This window comes from Camelus dromedarius, chromosome 2 (genome assembly GCF_036321535.1).
Source record: "Camelus dromedarius isolate mCamDro1 chromosome 2, mCamDro1.pat, whole genome shotgun sequence".
NCBI lineage: Eukaryota > Metazoa > Chordata > Mammalia > Artiodactyla > Camelidae > Camelus > Camelus dromedarius.
This window is the reverse complement of record NC_087437.1, coordinates 34165536-34190593: the sequence shown is the minus strand read 5'-3', so window position 1 is coordinate 34190593 and position 25058 is coordinate 34165536. Positions and strand designations below refer to the sequence as shown.

The 25058-nt window shown below is 42.6% G+C and overlaps 2 protein-coding genes and 1 long non-coding RNA gene across 5 annotated transcripts in view; 2 read left to right on the top strand and 1 right to left on the bottom strand.

The window, feature by feature from the left end:
- LOC105094251 (nacht, lrr and pyd domains-containing protein 1b-like) overlaps positions 1-3765 on the top strand; it is a 33607-nt gene extending 29842 nt beyond the window's left edge. The window contains exons 16-17 of the mRNA XM_031450063.2: positions 320-592; positions 2303-3765. Of these exons, the coding sequence (XP_031305923.1) occupies positions 320-592; positions 2303-2322 (293 nt within the window). The 3' untranslated portion in view covers positions 2323-3765. The remainder of the gene's footprint in view (positions 1-319; positions 593-2302) is intronic.
- Positions 3766-9952: 6187 nt separating this feature from the next.
- Positions 9953-16786, bottom strand: IL12A (interleukin 12A). 2 transcript variants are annotated; one of them, XM_010986258.3, is made up of 7 exons: positions 16661-16786; positions 15853-16007; positions 12867-12980; positions 12325-12366; positions 12205-12246; positions 11953-12096; positions 9953-10453 (listed from the first exon to the last, which is right to left on the bottom strand). In XM_010986258.3, the coding sequence occupies exons 1-7, from the start codon at positions 16674-16676 to the stop codon at positions 10298-10300; spliced, it is 669 nt and encodes a 222-aa protein (XP_010984560.1). In that variant the 5' UTR covers positions 16677-16786; the 3' UTR covers positions 9953-10297. The 2 variants fall into 2 exon arrangements, with proteins under 2 accessions (XP_010984560.1, XP_031305902.1); XM_031450042.2 differs by having other exon boundaries at positions 15853-16727.
- The window catches only part of LOC116152685 (uncharacterized), a 31811-nt gene continuing 23389 nt past the window's right edge, over positions 16637-25058 (top strand). Inside the window, exon 1 of one of the 2 annotated variants that reach the window (XR_010383364.1) lies at positions 16637-16737. This is a non-coding gene — a long non-coding RNA (uncharacterized LOC116152685). Of the gene's footprint in view, positions 16738-17229; positions 17568-25058 lie in introns of those variants that run through there. The other variant, XR_010383366.1, reaches the window with a different exon arrangement.

Sequence of the window (25058 nt, the reverse complement as noted above, 5' to 3'; positions counted from 1 at the left end):
AGCTGTATATTTTTCTTTTTGAGCCACATAAATTATTTTCGGTGTCTTGATTTTTTTTTTTAACTCCAACCTAATCTGTGCTGCTTTGTAAAACAATTTCATTCCCTGAGTTATTGAATTATCATTGGGAGCAAGCACTGTGCCCCAGTTTCATGTTATAGGAAATTGTTCCCTTCTGTCTTTAAAAATAGTTTGGAAAGCAAGAATTTTTTTGTCACTTAAATATATCTTAAAAGCAGTTATTAAATTTTCAAATTGTGGTTTCTTTTTTCATATAAAGAGAATGTATTTTCATTGTGAATTCTTCATCTGCGTTTAGATGGGGCAAAGACTAAAGCCTTGTTAACAGACACTCAGCTGATAAGCCTTGCTGAGAAGCTGGGGCAGGAGTGGGTAAAAATCGCCATTGCCAACCTGAAGTTGAAAATTAGCGATATTGATGCTATCATGGAGAAGAAAGAAGACGTTACAATGAATAAGTTTCGGATGCTGAAGAAGTGGCAAGAAAAGGAGCAGAGTAACGCCACAGCTCAGAATTTATGTAACTGCTTGAAAAATGTCGATTCGGTTGAGGTGCAAGATGTGCTGAGAGGTAAGCAGGAAATTATCTTTAATTAGCCACTTTCTTGGAATCTAGCTGTGTCTTTGCAAATAGCATATTTCTACCATAGAATGTGTTGCTTGCTTATTTATAAGCTTGGGTCCACATAATTCTGCAAATGCAGCAGTAAGCACGTGGGTGACCATAATCTTACTAAAGGTGGTTTGTGCGTGGAGTCAGGGAGCGTTTAAATCTCATCTCAAGTGCTGGCTAGGTTTGTGACTAAGCAAATTCTTTTTTTTTAATTGAAGAGAAGTTAATGTACAAAATTATATAAGTTACAGGTGCACAATATAGTGATTCACAATTTTTACAGGCTATGCTCCATTTATAGTTATAAAGTCTTGGCTATTTTCCCTGTGTTGTACAATATATCCATGACTAAGCAAATTCTTTACCTAACTTTAAGCCTCTATGTGCCTATCTGTGAAATGGATGTAAAACCCTCACTGCCCTGTTGTGAGACTGAAAAGAGGTAATGCAGGTAAAGTTCCAGGCAGGTAGTGAGTCGCAGCAAGGGGTAGATAATGTCCCTAATGGAGACCTAGCCGGTCGCATTGGGCCGTCTGTGGTGCTGAAGCAATGCTCGGGGAGGCCACAGGGTGGCACTAGTGAACCTTCAGTAGCCAAGAAGGAAAGGGGAAGAGCAGAGCCCCAGAGAGGGCTAGACGGAGTTGTTTCTGGTCTCGATCCAGAAAACCGCACGGTTCCTTCCTTTGTTTTTAAGCACTTCTTTTTTTGTGTGGCTTGACTTAGCACATTGTTATACCCGTGGTCAAACCACTTCACAACTTTGATTATTGTATATTGTTATCACGATTAACAAATGTGGTGTTACTTCTCAGAAGTCTCGGCAAGTCAGAGAGATTTTTATTTGGAATTCTATTCAGACTTTTTATTCCTTAAAGCACGCAAAAGTGTGTCTGTGCCCTAAAAGGTTATACAAAAAGTACAAGCATGCGCTGACCTCTCAGGAGGCTGTCCAGCGTGGTGGGCGAGCTTTCTGAACTCCTACACCAGAGTTTGGGTGCAGAAGCTGCAAGCAAATAGAATAGCCAGTTTCAATATCAAATTTTTTTTATTCTCTTTCTTAGATGTGTTGAAATTATGTAAATCACTGAGGCCCACATTTGGAAATCTACTGATTTACACACAGGCACATCTGCCTTTTGACAGCAATGGCTGCTGTGCTGTGATAAAGAATTATCACAGCCTTGTCCGTCAGAGGAAGGCTTGGAGCTCTGACTCCCTCCCAAACCCTGTAGAATGTATTGTTATTGTTTTGTTTTGTTTTTATCTGCTCCTGACCTCACCAGACACTTGACATGAAACTGTAAAAGGATTTGTGACTTTGTTTTTAACAGTAAAAAGGATCATAAAAGTTTAGTATCCCCTAATTAAATAGGAAAAAAAATCTTCTTAGTTAAAAACAAACAAACAAACACCAAAATTTACCAGTGTTTGATGCCCTCATGTAGCCGAAATATCTGGTTAATTGGCTGAATTTTGTACTTTTATCGGGATGTTTCAGTGTCTTGTAACCACAGCCTTTGAAAACCGCATAGGTATCTTCAGCTCAGGAAAACCCGGCCACTTCTAGGAGTTCCTTTTTGAAATGGATGAGTAGTTTTCTTTAAAAGCATGAACCTCACCCCCCACCCCCAACAAAGAATCCCTGAATTTGTTTCTCTGTTTTGTTAGGTTTCTTGCAGGAAACGTGAAGTTTGGAAGACGAGCTGGAGAAGGAAACCTCTGGAACTTTCAACTGCAAAGACCATTTCTGTGGTAATTGGGTGTAGAGTTGATGGGACCTGGAACTTCACAGCCTGTGGGAGTAGCTCCTTTCACAGGCAGCCGCCCTCAGCTCACATTATTCAGGGGCAAAGGGAATGTGGAATATTTTGAAACCTGAAGAAAGAAAAAAACCTCTATAATATCAAGGGTTTTTTGGGGTTTTTTTTGCACCTCCTGTTCACACATCCCACCTGGCTTCCCCACCCATAAAGGGTGCTTAAAATGACTCAACTCAGTCAGGTGAGAAATGTGGTAATTTTCCTTTTGTAGTCCGTGAACTATGAAACTCATATCAAGTGTTTGAAATGTTTTTAGCAATTAAGTAGTGGAGTACTTAAATTGCACCAATTTAGTTTAGCTTTTTTCATAACGACATAATAACGAGAGAGGTTCCTGTGCTTCTGGCGCCCACGCAGACAGACATTCACGTGCTGCTGGTGCAATATGTCTTTTTATGTGGGATGTGATTTCTGTATCTCACAGTACTAACCAGTCTCGCTAGTGGTCTGTTAAACCATGAAACCAATCACGTTACCGAGTCCTAGAGTGATTAGAAAGGAGTGTAATCCTCTCCCCATCAATGTTGGTGCAAACGCTCAGAAGTGATGGCCTCATCTCACTGGGGAAGTTCTGGATCCATCATCAGAGTCCCTGCAAGTTTCATCAGCCTCTGAAATCACCGGGCTGGACACTGCATTTTTTGACTTTGACCCTGGATCATTTATTTTGGGGAGGGTGGGGGTGTGGAAATGCCATTCAGAAAGAGCCTTAGCCGGGACCAAGGGAAAACTGTCATCTCTTCTCAAAGAGGACTTGTCCCAGGGAATAATGGGCCACATTGGCTCTTGTTAATGGGTAAAATTTCTTTTTTTGTGTATATATAGACATTGTCACTCTCCCAGAATCATGCATGTGGTGATTAACATCTTGGCTATGTTTTGTTAACTTATTTGAGGAAACTATAAATTACCATTAGTCTTCTGTAGACATTAGCTGGAGAGTAAATGAAATCTCAATGAATTAATCAGAGAAATGTACTTTATAGCTTCGCCTGTGAAGAACAAATTCACTTTATAGGGAAGAATGTATTTCTAATTGTCAGGGATACTGTGGAATTCAAATCAGTGTCACTTCATGAGTTTTTTTTTTTTAATAGTTCTATATTTTAGGAAACAGACTTTTAACACTCAGAAGTGTAAAATACTTAAAGGACTTTGAATTTTTTAAATGTTTATTATTTTTTATAAGTTGTTTCCCAAAGAAAAGCATAGTTTCAGAGGTGCTTTGATATAAGCTGGGTTCCTAACAATTTTCAACCTTTTTCCTACTGTAGGTAAAGGGAAGAACAATAAATCCGCATCTGTACAGTGCTCATGTGATTTCTTTTTATTATTATTTACTTACAAATTACTTTTAAAGCATCATATCCTTTGATTGCTCTTACCTTGGCTGTCTGGGCGTGAGTTAGTTTTGCTCCCAGTCCTCTGGTTCTTGGACTGAGGCCGAGTGCATGTAAACCCGGGCAGACTAACCCGGGAGTTGGCACAGACACAGGGGAACCCTTCTCGCTCTAGGAACGATTTAGACTTTCCTCCTGCTGGTTATGGGAAGGTACGTTTTTATTTAAAACCAGATGGATTCGTATTAGTTCCTTCCCCAAAGCATCTCCGTAGCGGGATTTTCCTGCACGTTTGGGACACATTTTGTTACTGTTTTGAAATGCTTTGGGGGACGAGCTTTCTCCCCTGCTTTGTCATGTGGAAGTGTGTTTTCACTCCTTTTTATGAAGAGGCCACACTATTTGCTGATTTGCAAGTGTGTCCTCATGAGGACAGTGGTTTTCAGCAGTCGGCCCAGGCTGTCACCGTTGCTGGAAGTCCCTTCTGGGGAGAAGCAGTGCAGTGCTTGCTGATGGGTGGGATCCCCCCCCGGGTATCCCGGGACTCACTGCTGGGATTGCGCCTTTTCCAGCCCACGTACCAGGATTTGAGCATTTCTGACAATCACCCTGTGGCTCCTGATATGAAAACAGAGGCCCTGGGGTTGAATTCTGAGTGCAGCCTTCTTCCTGCTTTCTGACGGGGAGGGCCAGCCTGGAGCCGCCAGTGCATTTAGATCCAGTTTATTCCAATCATGATGTCATTCGTAGTTTGATCTTTAGAAGAGGGGAGGTGATCTTTGCCTTTATAGCAAATTGGGAAGTCTAACAGATGGTTTTTTTACTTGTAAAAACTTAAGTTCCGTGGGGCCTCGGGAGAGTTCAGTTTTTGCCCTAACTGTGGGAGCCTTTTGTGAAAGGAAATCTCACCTGGAACCTGCACTGGTAGAGCGTTCAGCAGTGGAGCTGCTCTGGTCGGGGGTTTCTGAGGGCTAATGGGTTATCGGGGCGCCTGCTGGACCCCTGACCTGCTCCTGTCAGGGGCAGTGTGGGAACCAGCAGGTGAAACGACTGCTTGGGTCTCTTGGAGCTACTGTCCAGGAATTTTCTTCTAGGACATCTGCCCCGGGAAGTAAACCTCTTTCCAGTTCATCAGTGTGGTGCGTTTTGATGGTACAATGCTTCTGAAGGATCACATCATCCCAAACCACAAATATGCAAATTGTTTAAGTCAGCAGGCAGGCTTGCGGAGGCCTTGCAGTGCTGCTTGCCCTCTGCAGTGAGGACAGCCAGCTGACAGCCGGTGCTCCCTGAGCCTGGCTTCCGGAAGAGGACAGTGACTGCAGAGCCCCCACCTGATCGCAAGGGGCATGTGCCTTGAGCAAGAGATAAATCTTTGGGAAGGCAGGCGAAGGGATAAATTAGGAGTCTGGGATGAACAGATACACACTACTATATGTAAAATGGGAGGTGGAGTGGGTATAGCTCAGCAGTAGGGCGCATGCTTAGCGTGCATGAGGTCCGGGTTCAGTCCCCGGTGCTGCCAGTAAAATAAATAAGTATAGAACTTTAATTACCTATCCCCCACAAAAATTTTAAAAAATAGATAAACAGGGACCTGCTGTATAGCACAGGGAACTATATTTAATACCTTGTAATAACCTATAATGGAAAAGAATCTGAAAAAAAAGTATAACTGAATCACTTTGCTGCACACCTGAAACTAACACAACATTGTAAATCAACTATACTTCAATTTAAAAATTGAAAAAAATAAGGAAATTAACCTTTGTTTTAAGCCAAAAACCAAACAAAATAGGCTTACGAATTTTGGATTTGCCTCTGTTGTAAGTATGTGTAATTGTTTTTGGCCAAGCAAGTATGTGCATTTTATAGTTTTTAACTTTTTTTGGTTATTGGGAAAATTTGATCTTTAAATACTAAAGACTTTCTTATTTTTCCTGGAGTAGGAGAAGAAATGAGAAACATGGGAGCCCATGAAGATTTGCCTTTCCCTCTCTACCACTTTTGAGTGCCAGGGCCTGAGAACACACGTACACGGGCAACATGGTGTTTCCTATATTTGAGGCTCTCACAAGGGAGTGTGGGGGAGAGGGGGAGCAGAAAGAACTGTGATGCTGTTTGCAGGGTGATGACGAAAGTGACCCTTGACTCACTGTGACCTTAGCACGAGAGGCGAAATTGTACCGTGGTTGCGTGCACGGGCCGGAAGCAGGGCACCTGGGTTCAAGTCGTCTATCACTTTATTGTGTAAGCTTATACGGTTTCTTGTTTCCTCTATAAAAAGGGGAAGAGTTGTTGGGAGGATTCTGTGCATTTGTGGTAAACAGTTGTAGAAACATGCACAGCCCTTGGTAAGCGGGGAGTAAGCATTAGCTCCTGTCGCGTCTAAAACAGGTTACGTGAGTGTATTATCTTTGATGTTTCATGTCTCAATTTACACTCATAATTTTAATATCATACTCAAAGGTACATGTGTGTAAATAAAGCTTTTGACTCATTCTTACCAAATACATCGCAACCAAAAAGTTGATACAACTCAATGTTTGAAAATTGTGGTTGGGTTTTTTCCCCTTTCATTTAAGACAGTATTCTTAGCTCCATTTGTGACAACAAAATACCGTGGACTGGCTGCTTAAACAGCAGATGTGGGTCTCTCACAGTTCTGGAGGCTGGGAAGCCTCAGATCAGGGCGCCAGCGGGTTTGGTGTCTGGTGAGGGCTCTCTTCCTGGTTTGCAGCAGGCCACCTTGTCACTGTGTCCTCACATGGGGGTTGGGGGAAGATCTCGCCAAATTTCTGTTTATATGAGGCCACTAATCCCATTATGAAGGCTCTACACTTAGGACCTAACCTCCCAAAGGCCCCATCTAATACCATCCCACTGGGGATCAGGGCTTCATTCAACACATGCATTTTAGGGGAACACAAACGTTCAGTCTATGACAATATTGTAATGCGCTTTACCTTAAATTAGGAAGCCAAAATTATGCTAGCTAGAACAACTGTCCTCAAACAAGGACAACAACTGCATAGCCCAGGGTGAAATGGCCAAGGGGACTTCCAGCTTCTGCCCGTGCTGGTCTCAGACAAAGATGGTTTTCTTCCTTTTTGTTTCCATGTTTTCTTTCCTCCTTAGGATGTCGGAGGCCCATGTGCATCTCTTGAGTTGTTCAATACCCACCTTTGATGTCTGGTGAGACCACTCCCCAGAACTGGCCCTTTTCCCCCAAGCTCTGGGCCCTTAGTGTGGAAACGGTCTGCTGCTTTTCATGTTAGTTCTCTGATTCAGTCATTCTTAGGTGTGGGAAATACTTTCACTGTTTATTTCCTTTTTTAAAAAGTAATTTGTTATCAAATGCCTCTAGTAGGCTAGCACTGGGAGCTATTTTTAGGAGGACCTCAGTCTTACTACTTACTTACTTTGCTCCCACTCTCTGTTCTGTGAAGACAGGACCCTGCCTTTTGTTTTTTTAATTGAAGTCTAGTCAGTTTACAATGTTGTGTCAATTTCTGGTGTACAGCACAATACTTCAGTCATACATATACATGCATATATTTGTTTTCATATTCTTTTTCATCGTAGGTTACAACAAGATATTGAATATAGTTCCCTGTGCTATACAGTAGAAACTTGTTTATCTATTTTGTGTATAGTAGTTAGTATCTGCAAATCTCGAACTCCCAATTTATCCCCTCCCACCCCCTTTCCCCTTGGTAACAATAAGTTTGTTTTTTATGTCTGTGAGTCTGTTTCTGTTTTGTAAATAAGTTCATTTATGTCTTTTTTTCCCCTTAGATTCCACATATAAGTGGTATCGTATGGTATTTTTCTTTCTCTTTCTGGCTTACTTCACTTAGAATAACAATCTCCATGGTTTCCCCCAGTCCATCCATGTTGCTGCAAATGGCATTATTGTATTCTTTTTTTTATAGCTAAGTAGTATTCTAGTGTATAAATATACCACAACTTCTTTATCCAGTCATCTGTCAATGGACATTTAAGCTGCTTCCATGTTTTGGCTATTGTAAATAGTGCGGCTGTGAACATTGGGATGCATGTATCTTTTTGATTCAGAGCGTCCTCTGGATATATGCCCAGGAGTGTGGGCCCTGCCTTTTGCCATCGTGTCTTGCACCAGATGGCCTCCTCTGCTGAAAACACACAATGTGCTGAGTGCCATGGAGGGACAGGGCGTCACTGAGGTCTTCAAGCAAACAATATAACAATTAAAAGAAAGTGCTGTTGAGCATTGACTAGATGCCCTGTCATTTAATCCTCACAACAGCACTGTGAAATAGGGGCTACAGTTTTCTGTATTTCGCAGATAAGAAAATAGCGAAGAAGTTTCAACCAATTTGTCCTGGTCACCAAACCCAAAGGCTAATAATGTTCAAAAACTGCTCACGTTTATCGTGTACATTCTGTGTGTCCAGTGCAATGCTGGTGCTTTGCAGGACTGTTCCATTTAAACTTGTGCTGATCCTTTGAGACAGGGTCTAGTATTATCTTTACCTCTTAGAGGAAGAAACAGGTAGGAAGAGGTCAAAACAAGGTGGTCATGTCACACAAGCTGGAAATTGCAGACCCAGACTGAAAAGAAAAAAATGGAAAACTGACCTTGTAGTGAAGAAAGGGATTGGTTGTGAAGCTGTTTCTTGGGCCAGTCATGTTTTTGCAGCACATGTCATGGTAATTTCTAGAACCAAAGTGACACCTGCTTTCCTTTGTATCAACCCAGCCCACAGCCTAGACAGTCGGCTTGCCTCTCCTTGTTGGGCACAGACAACAGACAAGTGCCATCCACGGGGAGGGGGTGGTGGCAACTCTGCAGCCCAGCCCCATCAAGCCATCAAGCATTTCTCATCCTGAACCTGATGCTTCAGGGCAACAGGCTCCTGTCTGAATCACTTGCTGGTCATTCAAGCTTGGGCAGGAATCCCTAAAGAAAAGGAGGAATGTGAGGGGTTCCAGCTTCTGTCTAATTGTACATCAAGTTAGGTGAGACTGAAAAACTAGGGTTTCCACACGGATGAGGACCTGATCACGTGCACTGCCCCCTACAGGTCACAGAAGGACTGAGAGCTGGTGGGAGAGGAGTCACATGAGGAAAGCCGGGGTGGGAAGGAGTCTGAAGAGTTCATTCCTTATGGCCTTTTCGTATTAAGGAGGAATGTGATTATCAGTGCGGTAAAATTACGTGGCATTCTGTCAGGTGACTCTTAAAATTCATGTGGTTTCAAGAGTTAAAAAGATGGAATTTAATATTTGGGTCATTAAAAACACATCTCTTAAGCCAAAGCAAGGCAATTATCCAAGTGGTTCACAGAAGTTCTACACAATTTAAAGCAAATAGAGTTTTTCTTATTGTAATTGAGAAACAACTTCCCCCTGAGGGCCCAAAGGGTCACAAAAATTAGAATAATTTAACTAGAAGGCCTCTTAACGATGTTTTTCCCAGTTGGAAGATTTTACTATTTGTCTAATGCACAGTATGTTATGGGGCTGTGGTTAATAAGGAAAAACATTTTTATGGATTTTACTTTTAGATTCAGATGTTGAACAAAAATAATAAAGTGAACTTTCAAAAAATAATTCATTCAGTGGCCTCAGTATTAAGGCAGGTCTAAGTCTTACGAGTCTCCCTTTAAAATATGAGATTGAAGGAACTAGAAAAAGGGTGGGGTATAGCTCAGTGACAGAGCGTGTGCTTAGCATGCACAAGGTCCTGGGTTCAATCCCCAGTATCTCCATTAAGTAAGTAAATAAATAAACCTAATTATCTTCCCCCCAAATTAAAAAAAAAAAGAAAAAAAAACTACAATTAAAAAATAAAAGGAACTAGGAAACGGGTATGGATATTGCTGCATTCTTTCCAAGGTGATTCTGTTCAAATTTTATCAGTTTTCAGTTTTCCCACAACGTGTATTTTAACACTCAAAGTATTCCAATCACATTAGAAAAATACGAGAATTACTTTAATTCAGTCGTTTTATTTTGAGAACAACATAAGGTATATCTCAAATCCACTTGACAATAAATATTTTAATAAATATGACATAAATAAATATAAGTTAGTTCACATGCTTTTATGAACACAAAATTATATAAATAAATATTTTAAAATAAATTATGCTTAGAGTGGTTTTTTTCCTACAGACACTTGGGTACTGAAATAGCTTATAAATTCTTGTTCTTCTATTAAAGGAAAAAAAAGAAAAACATGCCCTTTGAGGACATTTCCCCTCCTTAGAAATTTGCTCATAAAAACTTACCCCTAGGAAATATGAAATATATTCGGTCAAAGGAATTACGCGGGTAGAACGATCACACCCTTCACATTTGGGATGCTGACCGATGTAGACAAGCATGAGAACTCCTGCACCAGCCTAAGTGGGACCAGGTCCAGCCACCCCCACCCCAGATCTTAACCCACACCCTTTAGCATTTCTGTGGTTCCGATTTTTATAAAAATGACTAAGGCTGGGAGAGACCTCCAGTTTCTAGGAAGAATTCAGATAGCTCATCATTCTGTCGATGGTCACTGCACGAATTCTGAAGGCATGAAGAAGTATGCAGAGCTTGATTTTGGTCTTATAAAAATCCGGCTCTTCCAGGGAGGGTTTCTGTGGCACAGTCTCACTGCTGACATTCAGGGCCTAGGAGGATAAATATTGCATGTGACATAGACAGTATTCCGAAATTAAAACGTTCATCCGTAAAAGTGGGTGAAGCCAATACATGTCTCAGAGCCTGCAATCCACTCCCTCATTACATCTCCTGAACCCAGCACAAATCTACTCCCAGCCAGATGGCCAGGCAGAACCTGAGAGAAGAAATACTCATTATCCAAGCACATGTATCTTCTGCAAGCTCTGAAAAGACCTTTAGAGCTATTTAGAAAATCATCAGTGGGAGTTGCATTTTAGAAAGGAACGATTCTGTTAAGATGACATCTGCTGTGATATCTAATTAATTTTTATATGTCACATTAAGAAGCTACGACCTTTTTAGAACAGGAAGGTGATGGATTGCTATTGATTGGAAACTCTGTCAGTATCAGACCTGTTGACTAAAGACACCCATTCATGTGACCTGGCAACAAGTCTCCCAGCTTTAGCCCTTTACTTTGATAACACAATGCAAGACCCCACATTTGCACAATGATTAGTACTTCTGCTTGTTCCTCACAAAAAGCCTAAAAGAAAGGTAGGGCGGAGAAAGTCATTTTAAAGAGGAAGAAATTGAGGGGCAAATGGTCTGGGCATAGTTGTCTGATTACTGGTAGAACTGATTCTACTCTCAGTCCTGAAAATGAAATGTCATCTACAACTCCAGCTGGTGACATTCTTTGATACTTAACATGACGTTCACTGCCTTTCAAACAAGATTTGGAGCAACAACAATAAAAAGTGAATGAAATAAAAATAAATTTCTTTTTAGACAATAATTTTTGACACCAGGTTTTTATCCCACGCTCTGGCCACTATAGTACTTACTCTGCTCTTCCTTAAGTGACTATTTCTATGTGGTATATTTGCATCATGTGCTATTGTGATTCAGAAAATTACAAAGCGAGTTCTTGTCTATGAGTAACATCGTGGAGGTGATAGGCCATCCTTTGATTTCATGGACATTTTGGTTCAGGATGGCTCATACCCAGGCACTAGCCCCGCTTATTTTCTCTAGCAGTATTTGCAGACATGCATGCCAGCCCTTCACATCCACATTTTACAGACTTTAGAGGAGGGTAGTGGAATTCCTTTGATGGGGGTTTAAATCCTGGCTCCACCACTTACAAGCTATGGGACCTCAGACAAGGGGCTAACCCTCTAAGCATGGGTTTCCTCCTTTGTATAGACCCCATGTGGTTGCTGCAGGAACCACATAAGGAAATGTATGAAGACCTTTGCTGAGAGCCTGGTGTAGACCACGTGGTCAACCAACAGGAGGCTGCTCTTCTTAATGTGACCGGCTCATAATGCCCTCTCTCTAGGGGGCGCCCTCAAGTCTGTCTCCCCCAAAGTGGAGCTGGCTTTAGAAGGGGGCATTTCAGGCCTCCCCCACTCCAGGAAGGGCTGATTGTATACCCCTTCATTGGGGACCCCGCTGGCTGCCTCAGCAGGAAGGCGTTCTCACTGATGGGAAGAGGCCTTACCTGCATCAGCTCAGCAATGGCTACCAGCATGTTCTGATCCAGAAAGATCTGCCTCTTAGGGTCCATCAGAAGCTTTGCATTCATGGCCTGGAACTCCATATGGTACATCTTCAAGTCCTCATAGATGCTGCTAAGGCACAGGGTCTGTGTAACATGACAAAATGAGGATAGAACCATTGAGATGGGCCAAAAACATGCCCCACCCCGTCCTTCCCCCACCATTGCTTTTGAGGAAAGAGTTTTATGTCTTACCGTCATAAAAGGGGTCTTTCCGGAAGCCAGGCAACTCCCATGCTAGAAGAAAGAAATAATTATATATCAATGGCATGAATTCATAATATGAACTGAAACCTATTTAATGTTTTTACTTACAGTTATTAAAGAGGTCTCTCTGGAAGCCAGGCAACTCTCATTCTAGAGAAAGAAAATCACACATCAAAGACATTAACCCTTAATATAAATTTTTCTGACTTTTCTTCTCAAACATATGTATTTTTTTTTCTCCTGGTAAAAAAATACACATAAAATTTACCATCTTAACTATTTTTAAGCGTACAGGTCAGTAGTGTTAAGTATATTCATACTGTTCTGGAAAACCACACCTGTTTTTTAAATTAATTTATTTGGGGCGGGTAGGGGAGGTAATTAGGTTTATTTATTTGTTTATTAATGGAGGTACTGGGGATTGAACCCAGGACCTTGTGCATGCTAAGCACGTGCTATACCACTGAGCTATACCCTCCCCCCACATCTGTTTTTATACATTTATTTTTTTCAAATCAAACTTCTGCTGTGGGACCTGTTAAAGTCCCATGATGATGGACCCCAGAAGCATGCACAGTTTGGGAAGAAGATGAGGTCTGATGCACAGCTCTTAACTGTATTACAAGCTTTGGGAGGAAAATCCTTTATACCGTGGCTAATTCCAGTGGTAAGCAGGCCTCCACTGTGCTGGTTTTATCTTTGGTGATATCTTCATGGTCAATCTCTTCAGAAGTGCAAGAGTAAAATTCTAGGGTTTGTCTGGCCTGTGAAACATAAAGAGAAACCCAGTTTATGGTAACAGTTAACATGGCACCCGGCTCCCCATGGTGGGGGGGGGCGCCAGAGTGCCCGCTGCCCTTGACTCCATCTCTGACTTGTAGGAAATTCAGGGTTTTCATCAGACAACAGGTCATTTACAGTCTCTCTCCCTCCTTGCCTCCCTCCCTCCTCTCCTTTTGCTTAGGACATGTTTCTCTGGACGATGTTTTTCCATTACGTAAACACTATAAATCATTTCAACAGGCTGTGCTAACCAGCATCTACACCACGCTGTGACACTTGCTTCTGGTGAAAACTGTTGTTTTCCTTTTGCCAAAGCGCCTGTGTTTTATGAATACCTTCTTCAAGTATAATTTCTGCAGGGGGACTTTTAAGGCCACTACTTGATGGATATAACAAACAGGCAACCCTAAAGACAGGTGGAGATTTAATGTGCGGCATACACACACACACACACACACACACACACACACAGATAATTGTCTTACAAGCATGTTGGAAAGCATTGTTGAATATAATTAAGAAATTTCTCTTAAGAAGTTGAGGACTTTTTGACTGAAGATCAAGACCATTTTTCCATTCAAGAAGCCTGATGTGTGCCAGGCACTACGCTGGGTACTAAGGAATGTGACAAGGAAGGAGATGATGTTATGCGCCCCCAGGATTATTATTAGTCGTATCATTATTATCATCAAATTGTTCATAGTATGCTGTTTATAATCTAAATTATTCCATTATTAAATATATAATATACCTCATTAAATAATTATTTCCCACAGTTCTCAGTCAGTGGAGACAGCCAAGCGCCCAAGTGACTAGGAGACAAGCTGGCAGGTGAGGGAGGCTGAGAAGGGTCAGAGGGCTCTGAGAAGGTAGTGGAGAAGGAGGCAAGGGCGTCCCCAGAGATGGGACATCTGCATCCACAGGATTAGAATGTTGACAGGCAGAGGAGGGGGAATTTCAGGCAGAGGGAAGCCATGAGTCAAGGCTTGAGAGTACAGAACATGCTGGGGAACAAGCGGTCAGATCCCCGTGTGTGGCAGGCGGAACAGCGCCCCCACCAAAAGACAGCCACCGCCCATCCCTGGAACCTGGGGGTCCGTTACATTACAGGGCAAAGGGGAATTCAGGTTGCTGATGAAATTAAGGTCGCTGACCAGCTGACTTTAAAATAAAGAGGTTATCTGGGAGTATCCGGGTGGGTCCAGTGTAATCACTCGGTCCTTATAAGTGGAAGGGGGGGCAGGAGAGTCAAGGTCAGAGTGATGCAGCACAAGACTCATCTGTTGGCTTTGAAGATGGAAGGGGCCCCCTCTACAAGCTGGAGGAGGCAAGAAAATGAATTGTCCCCTACAGCCTCCAGAAAGGGATACAGCTCTGCTGACACCTTGATTTTAGCCCAGTGAGACCCATTTTGGATTTTTGGCCTCCAAGGCTGTAAGATAATACATTTGTGTGGTTTAAAGCCACTTAGTTTGTAGTCACTTGTTACAACAATGATAGAAAATGAATACACTGTTCCTGGAGGGGTTTTAGCAGACCGAGGCAGCCACTATCCTGAGCAGGTTGTAAAAAGTTAGACTTGGAAATCTGGGCCCGCTGTTATAGTTCTTCAGGTCTTTTCAAGAGAAGCTGGAAAACTGGATTCTTATATGAAAGGTCTATTTTTTCAATGGCATCCAACTCAAACATCAAAATGAAATACAAACGACATGGACCAAACTCTACAGATCTGTGGGCTAGATCTGGCCTGCGAATCTCATGCATTTGCTACGTCTGTTTTCTGTGCAGCAGCCAGCTGATGTGTTCTGGCACATCTGACACACGAATCATATTTTTAAAAAATCAAATTGAGTTCTGCAATCTTTTGACCTTTGGTGCTGCATCTGGGAGTAGAAGAGTGAGCTTTTTCACATAAAGCATCTACGTAAATCGGAGCTGCTAGATTTTATCCATCTTGAACCTTTCTTCAGGAATCAAAGCGTTTATCTCTGCAGTTTCCACCTGGTGAGCTGCCTTTTTAATTAAAATTGATAGACCTGAAGAAGCAACTGGCAGCCCATTATGAAAGATTAGAAGGGGGAAAAAGAGTTCTTTAAGAAGGACTCATGGCACTGAGCTTACTTTAAGATATTCATAAAGCAACAAGATAGAAGTATTCCAGAAAGATTTACTAGGGAGCAGGAAGGCAAAAGGACATCTTTTCAAACATCAGTCTTTGGCAATTGCAGCAAAAGCAAGAGATGCTGGGCTGGAGTGCTTTTAAAAGGCAAAAAAAATTTTTTTGCATTACAATATGAAAGCTAAAAAAATGGCTGAAGCTGTAAATAAAATTAGAAAACTCTCTCCCTAGAGAATGAAGCCTGGCCATGCACCGATCACAAGTTTTCTGAAATGTGTTGCTCCAACAACGAACCGAGTCACCAGACTGAAGGCTGGCCAGGAGTGTGAGGGGCAAAGCTAATTCATCTCTGTAGCCCCTGAGCACAGAGGCTGCCCCTAATAACAGTTTCCTGGATTGATAAGTGTGTCAGAGAAACAGTGTGGGCCTGACACAATTCCATCTGAGTTGGCAGGCTACAGGGAACACTGTAAATATCCACTTTCCTCTGTGTAGACACAGCCAAAACGAATGTCATTATAATTTATTACCACCCCTGCCTTCTCTGGAGACACAATTTCATTGAGACGCTTTAGCTAATAGTTGGACCATTTGTAAAGTTCCCTGTTCCTCTCTTGACAGCTCCTGATTAACTTCCACAATTTGCCGGCGGTTTCTTCAGGCGACCAGGGGTTCGGAGATGCCCCTTCACCAGAAAGGCTGCAAAGTGGGAGCAAAGATGTTGAAAAGCTCACCTTCTGAAGCGTGTCGCTGACGGCCCTGAGCAGGTTTTGGGAGTGGCTGAGGCACTGGAACATTCCTGGGCCCGCTGTGGTTGTGGGGAGGCTCCTGGCCAAACTGAGGTGGTCCAGGTGAATTAGGAAGACCAGGGTGGCCATGAGGAAGAGGCCTGGAAGGGAATCAAGGGGCAGGCTGAACTGGCCTGCCTCTACCTTCCATCTGTTCTGGCCATTTCCACTCATCCACTTCTGGGCACCAAAATCCCTCAACCCCTTTCCAACCTCCTTCAACATCTGAGAGATGAATCAGGTTCTTGGAGGGCAGCGCTCTGCTCTAGGAGTGGAAGCCAACTCACTGTGACAGCTTCCTTGTGGGTTCGGACAAGGGTGTTGGACAGAGTTCACCCAGAAAAAAGTCTCCATTTCAAGAGGTGGGAAACTGAGGCCAGGGGTGAAGCGAATGGCCCAGACTCACCACCCAGTGTTTTGGAAACAGCCTCATTTTGAAGCCGGCTAGGAGCTACCCTTTTAGAACTGGAGCTGAGGGATCCTGGGCAAGAAAACATCCCAGCAGACCTCAGCTTCTCATCTGTGAAGTGGGCAAAATACTTAACTCACGGCGCAATTTCAAGATTAAAAGAGACAATGTCCTGTGGAGCGCATGGTGAGCACGCAGTCTTTCCGCGTTTCCTTCTCCTCTGCACGAGATTGCCGACCCTCTTCCAGTCTCCGCACAGCCGGCCCCAAGTTTCTGCCTCCTCTTCCCCGCCCCTCCCTACCCGAGCGCCGAGCGCCGAGCGCGAGTCTCGGGCTGGTTACTCACTGCGCGGTGGGCACATGCTGAGCGGCGCTGCGGGGACACCGAGCTGGCAGTTGGACGAAGACGGATGGACGCCGCAGGTGAGGGCTGTGGTTGGGAGGCTGACCCAGAGGGTCACATTTTTATAATTGCCTGAGGCGCGGCAGGACTTTCCCGGGACTCTGGTCTCTTGCTTTCTTTCTGTCTCTCTCTACATCAGCTTCTCGGTGACACGTGGAGTCTGGCCCGCGGGGCTTGCGGCGCTTTCGGATTAACTCTATGGGCGCCCGGCCGCAGTCGTTCCGGGACGGCCCCGCCGCCTCCTGCCTGGCCCAAAACGAAAGTAAAATTTCGCGCAAAGTCGCGGCGCAGGGTCCCCGGGCAAGCCCGACACTTTGCCCTCCATCCTCGGACGCCCCCCGCCCCCAGCTATCCCGCCCCGCCGCCCTGCAGCGCCCTCTCCCGACGGAGGGCCGAGCATTGGCGCGCTCTCTCCATCAATATCCAGGATGTGCCCTGATTGTGACTCCCGCCTCGTTCTGGATGGGGGTGAGGAAATCATTCATTCAGCATTTATTTATTCAGATGATCCACGGTTCGCCAGGCCGACAGTGTGCCAGGTGCTGGGCATTCAGCAGTGAACAGGTCACGCTGGGGCACTCCCACACCAAATCTGACTCAGTGTGCTTTGTTCACGGGTACCATCTTAAAGATGAAAAGAGATGAAACCAGACTGGCTATGCAGTAACAACTCTTTTAGAGAATCCAGTTTCCTACAGTGTCCAGGAGAGAATCGTTACAATTTAGCGCAATGGATGTCCAGGGTCCTGGGAGGAGAAGCCAGAGAGAGGACACCTCAGCAGGAGTGATGGGGGTGAGGAAGCAGCAAAGGATCCCAGAAGCAGGGGGACTGCGACCTGAGTGCTAAAGGGTGAGTAGGCATTAGACTGCTTCCAGTAGGATGGGGTGCGGGTCCTAGGTTGGAGGAACAGAGATCAGAAGCACAGTCAGGGAAGGTAAAGGGGGGTGGCCATCTATGGGTCATGCTATCCGGGTGTGAGGTGGGAGAGGGTGATGGGGCTGAGCCTTGAGGGGACTGGATTCCATGCTAAGGAGTGTACATTCTGCTGAGGGTGGTGGGGCTCCTTCTAGGTTTTAGGCAGGAGATATGGTTAGATTTGTATGATAAAGAGATCTTTCAGCAGCAGTATGGAGGATGGATCCCAGGGGTCAGAAGCAGGAAGGCATTTCCATGGCCCCGTTCAGAATGGAGACCCGAGGGTGGACAAGAGGGAGCCTCAGGATGGGGAGGGACCAAGGCTTGGTAACTCCTCAGGTGTGAGGGGCAGGAAGGTGCTGAGAATGGCTGGATGGAGGTTGTTCACCCACCTGTACAGGGGTTACTGTAAGAGGAGAGTGAGTTTGGAGGAGATGCTGAGAAGTTCCATTTTGGACATGTTGGGTTTGAGGTTCCTGTGGGACTTTTCAGTTCACTCATTTCTACCACGAGTGTTAGTCACCCTGGACATGTGTGAAAGGGAGCGGTGTTTTTGGTCACCCACTCAGAGCCTCTGATGGGTCAGACTGCACTAAGGTCCAGGACTTCACAGGACCTCTGTGCAGATGTACTAGTCTTGGGTAGGGATGAGCCTTTTGGGATACAGGAGTGATGAGTGGGTGCTTCCTCTGGGTCCCTGTTTGAGTTGGAATGGATGAGGTCATTGTGAGCCTTGAGATGCTACCATGAACATTCGACAGGGCCAACCTCTACTGAAAATGGAGTGATGAAGCCAATTAGGAGAAAGCTGTGTTAGCCTCTCGTCTGATTCAAGCTCTCTCCATTTTTGGCAGCATCATCTGCTCAAGGGTGATGAGGCAGCCACCACAGGGACTTTCAGGTGTGTGTAAAATGAGAGCAAATGGTTGATCTAGATCTAAGGCTCCTTCCAATGCTGTGGCCTGTGGATTACACCATGGGAAATGAAGACCAGTGCATTGTCAGAAACAACTGTGTCTAGCAGATTGTGTGAAAGAATGACAGGTGCTGAGCTATGTTGTTGCCATAGGGGTTTAGGATGGAGTTAAATGTGCTTAAGTTAGAATGAAGTCAAGTTTACCACAGCTGAGCTTTCTCCCTTGGAAGGGCCATGGCCAACTTAATTCTCTTCATCTGATGTCCTTACTCTGCCCAAAGTGTTGATAAGTAAAGACACTTTTTCTAAGCAGATAGCTCAAGATAGTTGTTTGCAAACTTTAATTGTAATTTTGTACATTCAGAGGGTCTTTCTATTAGTCATTTGTTTTCCATTCATTTTGAGCAATGAGCCAATCTGAGATCTCACATAATAGTTCCATCACTTGAAATCAAAAGTCAAAGTTCTTTTCAGGAATTTGGCAGAATGTATTAAGGCCCTGTATCAGGCCTCTCAACTGGAGGTGATCTTGTTCCCAGGGGATATTTGACAATGTCTGGAGACATTTTTGTCATAATGGGGGAAGGGGGTTGCTACTGACATCGGGTGGGTAGAGAAATCATGCCACGTGCTGCTAACCATTCTATACAGGATGGCTCCTCCCTCCCACCAATGACAAGAAGTTATACTGTCAAAATTATCAGTAGTGCTGGATACCTGCAATAGTACCGAATAGCAGCAATAGCTCAAGACACCTTCTTTCATCATTATTCTTCTTAGTGAGCAGACCAGTTCATAGCCATAGGCTCTGAACAAAAGACTTGGGACTGTACCTTTGGTGCCATAATTTAGAATGGCAGCCCATCCTTGGATGAAGTGAGATCCCGCAGAGGCTTGTGATCAGTTGAAACTGTAAATGTGAATCTGTAGGGAGGTACTGCAAATACGAGGGTCCTTCATAACATAGAGAGGACTCTGTGGTCAGTTTTCCTGCAGTTCTGTTCTATAAGGGCCAGTGAACTTGAGCACAAATCAGCTGGTGCTCTCATGCCATCTGATGGTGTGGATCCAGTATAGCTCTGCTCCCAAAAGGTGCTGTCAGGGGAAAAAACAGAGCCTTATGTTCCTTTTTGCATACACCAACCTAAGCACGACATGCTTGTGAGGCTGGTTCCATGGCGCAGTTTCTTCTTGGGTGGTGAAGTGTTTCAGTAACAGGAAGAAAAATAGTGAGCTGAGCCAGAAAGATGACTATAGCGTCTTAAGTACCTTTGCATCTACGATCAAATGCCCCAAGTCCTAGCCCCCTCTGCTGATGGGTAGCTGTGTGAGCTTGGACAAGCCACTGCCTCTCCTAATTTTCATATCGCAAAATGGAGACAGTAATCCTTGGTTGTCTAACATTTTCATGCAAATCAGATTGTATAATCACCAGGTAAATATTTCGTTGAGTGGTAGAATGTCATCACTATGAGATATCACTATACAAGAAGAGGTGTGGTTATTATTTTTGAGTCAAGGGGCACACTTGCCAGTTTATTCCACAGCTGCCTCTTTGCACTCTTTTAAGTGTTAAGTAGCCACTTCCCAACGAAAGGGGAAGGGGAGTCCTAAATATTCACAGCACCATTTCTAGAGGCAACGTCCATATGTTATCATGCTGTCTTGAAGAACCTCAAAAATATTAACAATGGTCTTCAAGACAGAATTCCAGGAAAGATGTTGTTATTGCTTATTGGTGCCCCAGAATAAAGATTTTTATGAATATTTTTGCCAGATTTTCTACATCTTGAGATAGTTTAACAAACAAACAAAAATGATACAGCTCCTGGGCATTGTAGCCTCATCCATGATGAGGTCACCTGGTGCTTAGACACTAAAAAGGAAAAAATGATGAATTTGACTATATAAAGAACAAACATCTCTGCAAGAAAAAGATGCCATAAATAACATTTAAAGATAATAGATAACCTAGGAAAAAACATTTGCAACAGCATATGATGGACCAAAAGCTAATCTCCTTAGTATATAAATATGAATATTAATAAGAAAAAAGCCAACAATCCAATGAAAAATGGGTAAAGGATAAGAATAGACAGCTTTAAAAAAGAAAAATACAAATTATTTACAAACATATGAAAAATAGCTGCACTCAAAATTAAAGAAATGCAAATTAAAATGACTAGATATGATTTTTAACCTATAATTTGGAGAACTAAAAATTTGATGATTTATGGGTATGTGGAAATAGATTGCCATAGTCTGTTGGAGAGAGTGTAATCTAGTGCAGTCTATTTGCAGGGTCAGTTGGCAATAGCTATTAAAATAAAAAATATATATACTTTTGCTAAGCAATTCCACTTCCAAGAATTTGCCTGTGAACTGTTTGTACATATGCATAAAGACTGATTTCCATTAAAAGTATCATTTTTAATATCAGAAGACTTGAAACACTCTAAATGTCCATTAATAGGGAATTGTTTCAGTAAAACATGATTCAGCTTTTCAATGGACTTTTCAATGTAGCTATTAAAAAGACTGAGTTTGATTTATATGTGTGATAGGAACAATCTTCAATATATGAAATGTCAAGGTTCAGACCAGTGTATATAACTTGCTTCCATTTGTGTAAGGAAAAAGTACATACATATATACACATATATATACACATACAGATATACACACACACACACACACACACACACACACAGTATAGGTCTACAGTCATAAGAGCATAGAAAATCAATGACTATTTCCTCTAGAGGAGGAGATTGGATCTTTGAAGTAGGGGGAAAACCTGCTTTTTATTGAATACCCTCTGTACTATTTGAATGATTTAACATGCAAATATATTGCAGTTTTATTTATTTATTTATTTTTGTTTTGGGTTTTTTTTTAGGGGGTAATTAGGTTTATTTACTTATTGTTATTATTATTTTTTTAATGGAGATACTGGGGATCGAACCGATGACTTCGTGGATGTTAAGCATGTGCTTTACCACTGAGCTATACCCTCCCCCCAGCTTTATTTTTGTTTCATGTTGTTTTATTTGCATTTTCAAAGATCACCTATAGCAGGCGAAGAGAGCTGCTGGCCCATTGTGACAGCTCTTGAACAGGGAATTTCCTCTAAGTTGCAGCATTCTTGGGGAATTTACTATACAAACTTGAATCTGTGAGTGGATTAACTCTCTATGGCTGAGGCAGGGGCGTTTGTGGCTGATTCTATCCATCCACTGTTCCATCTTCTACTGTTCTGAAGAATATGCTACATGTGTGCCGTGCACATTTAGATCTTTTAATTCTGTTGTGCACTTAACGTTATTTCACTGGCTGGAGCCTTGCCGGCCTCTGGCCTGGCAGAGGCGAAAGACCACGGGCTTTGCAGTACTTACTGGGTTAAACTCCCCCGTCACTTTCTAACTGAGGAATCTGAGGCATTTTCATTGACTTCTCTGAACTCCTATAAAATAAGGAGAAAAACAGCCAGTTGGTGGGGTTGTTGGGACAATTTACTGGGATAGTGTACCCACAGTGAGACAGCGGGAGGAGCCCTGTAACACGGAGGCATTGCCCTCAGCATGTTGCTGGTGTCATTTTGTGGCATTGGTTTCTAAACAGTGACCAATGCGGCTTTGAATAATCCCTCAAGGGCCCGTCACATGCCATGTGCTTCAGTGGGGAGCAGGGTTGGGGCTAGTGTCGTGATGCTGGATGGCCCCTCATGTGGAAGGAAACAGAATATTCCTAGTTAAGAGGATCCTTTTTTGCTTCTCAGAAGAGAATGAAAATTTCTCAACAAACACGACCTGAAAGCTGGTACTAGTGCTAGCTGAAGTCCCCAAACAGCCATTTTGATGGTATTATATAGTCATTATTTATTTCTGTTCAGTTTCCAGTGTTTTCCCTCCCTCCACATTTACATGATCTTCTATCAGAGATAAAGTTCCTTCTGCCCAGAGAACTTTCATTTAGACTTTTTTTTAAGCACAGGTCAGCTGGCAGCTGGTTCTCTCACCTTTCATTCATCTTAAATGTCTTCATTTTGGCTCAATTTTTGAAATACATTTTTGCTTGGCAGTTATTTTCCTTCAGCACTTTGAAGCTGTTACTCCAGTGTCTTCTGGTTTCCGTTGCTCCTTTGAAGGTGATTTGGGAAGATACTCTGTCTGCTCTTACGATTTTCGTTTCGTTTCGTTTTGTTTTCCCAGCAATTTGGTGATGACATTCCTAGGTGTGTTTTTCTCTGTGTTTATACTGCCTGAGGTTTGTGTACTTCTTGAATATATAACTTGATCCCTTTAAATCAGTTTTGAAAAATTCTCAGTCACTAACTTTTCAAATATCGCTCCTATTGCTCCCAACTCAACTTCCCTGGGGAGCCCTCCTGGAACTCTAGTTACACATATGTTTGACCTTTTCACAATGTCCTACATGTTTTTCATGCTATTTTCTACCTTTTTTGTTTTTGATGTGGATGCTTTTATCTGGATATGTTCTGCCAACTGATCTTCCAGGTCACTAATGCATTCTTATTTTACAATTTTTTTTTTTTTGGTCAGTGAAGGTACTGAGGATTGAACCTAGGACCTCATCCATGCTAAGCATACGCTCTACCGCTGACCTATACCCTCCCCTGCTAATGCATTCTTCATCTTTCCAAACTGTTGTTAAATTCATTATTTTGCAGTTTTGGAATTTACACTTGGCTTTTTTTTTGATGTATAGTTGATTTACACTGTTGTGTTAGCTTCTGGCATACAGCAAGGTGATTCAGTTATTGATATGTATATATATTCTTTTTCATATTCTTTTCCATTATGGTTTATTACAGGACATTGAACATAGTTCCCTGTGCTATACAGTAGGACCTTATTGTTTATTTTATACATAGTAGTTTGTATCTGCTAATCCCAAATTCTTAATTTATCCCTCTCCTACTCCCCTTCCCCCTTGGTAACCATAAGTTTGTTTTCTATGTCTGTGAGTCTGTTTCGGTTTTGTAAACAAGTTCATTTGTATGATATTTTAGATTCCACATATAAGTGATATCATATAATTTTTTTAAAAGCTTTTAAAATTTTTTTTGGGGGGGAGTAATTAGGTTTATCAATGTTATTTTTTAACGGAGGTACTGGGGATTGAACCCAGGACCTCGTGCATGCTAAGTGTGCACTCTACCACTCAGCTATAACCTCCCCCATCACATGATATTTTAGATTCCACATATAAGTGATATCATATGATATAAGAGATCATATGATTTCTGACTTACTTCATGTAGTATGATAATCTCTAGGCCCATCCATGTTGCTGCAAATGGCATTATTTCATTCTTTTTTATGGCTGAGTAGTATCCCAGTGTATAAATATATATACCATGTCTTTATCCAGTCATCTGTTGATGGACACTTAGGTTGCTTCCACATCTTGGCTATTGCATATAGTGCTGCTGTGAACATTAGAGTGTAAGTATCCTTTCAAATTAGAGTTTTCTCTGGATATATGCTCAAGAGTGGGACTGCTGGATCATAGGGTAAGTCTGTTTTCAGTTTTTTAAGGAACCTCCATTCTGTTTTCTATAGTGGCTGCACCAATTTACATTCCCACCAACAATGTAGGAGGGTTGCCTTTACATCCTCTTTAGCATTTGTCATTTGGACTTTTAAATGATGGCTGTTCTGGCCAGTGTGAAGTGATACCTCATTGTAGTTTTGATTTGCATTTCTCTAATAATTAGCGATGTTGAGCATCTTTGCATGTGCCTATTGGCCATCTGTATGTCTTCTTTGGAGAAATGTCTATTTAGGTCTTCTGCCCTTTTTTGATTAGGTTGTTTGTTTTTTGTTATTGAGCTGTATGAGCTAGGTTTTTATACATATATAGATTTCAGTTTTCTGATGAAAGTATCCATCTTGTCATCTATTCACTTGAACATGCTAATCATAGTTATTTTACATTTTGTGGCTGATAATTCCAATATCTACATCATCTGTTTCTATTGTGTATTTTTTTCTCTTGTCCCTCTCTCTTCATTTGCCTGGTAATTTTTGATTGAATGCCAGACATTGAGTATAAAAAGTTATATAAACGCAGTGATGTTAACTCTGGCAGGCAGGCAGATTTTAAGCAGAGCACCTTAAACCAATCAGGGAATGAGATGATTTGGGGCTGAGTTTTAAACCTTGACAAAGGCTGGTCTGTATCTATTTACCCTTATTTCTAGGATGTCTTCCCAGCAGTTCCAGCTGAAAGCAGGAGGTGTTTACCAAGGCCCCTCTGCTTTGGTAGGCCCTAAATGCTAATGCTTATTTATCCAGCACCGTGTACTGTCATTAGCTCTGTTCAGTTTCTCAGTCCCCTAACGGCTGCTTTTTGTTCTGTCTTTTTAACTTTTAGCCTATTGTGCTTACTAATCAGCAGCCATGTGGAGGGAAAAAGCAAACAATTCTATTTAAATCACTTCTCTGCACTTTCTTTCCCTCCAAGATCTTGGCTTCTCAAGTGCT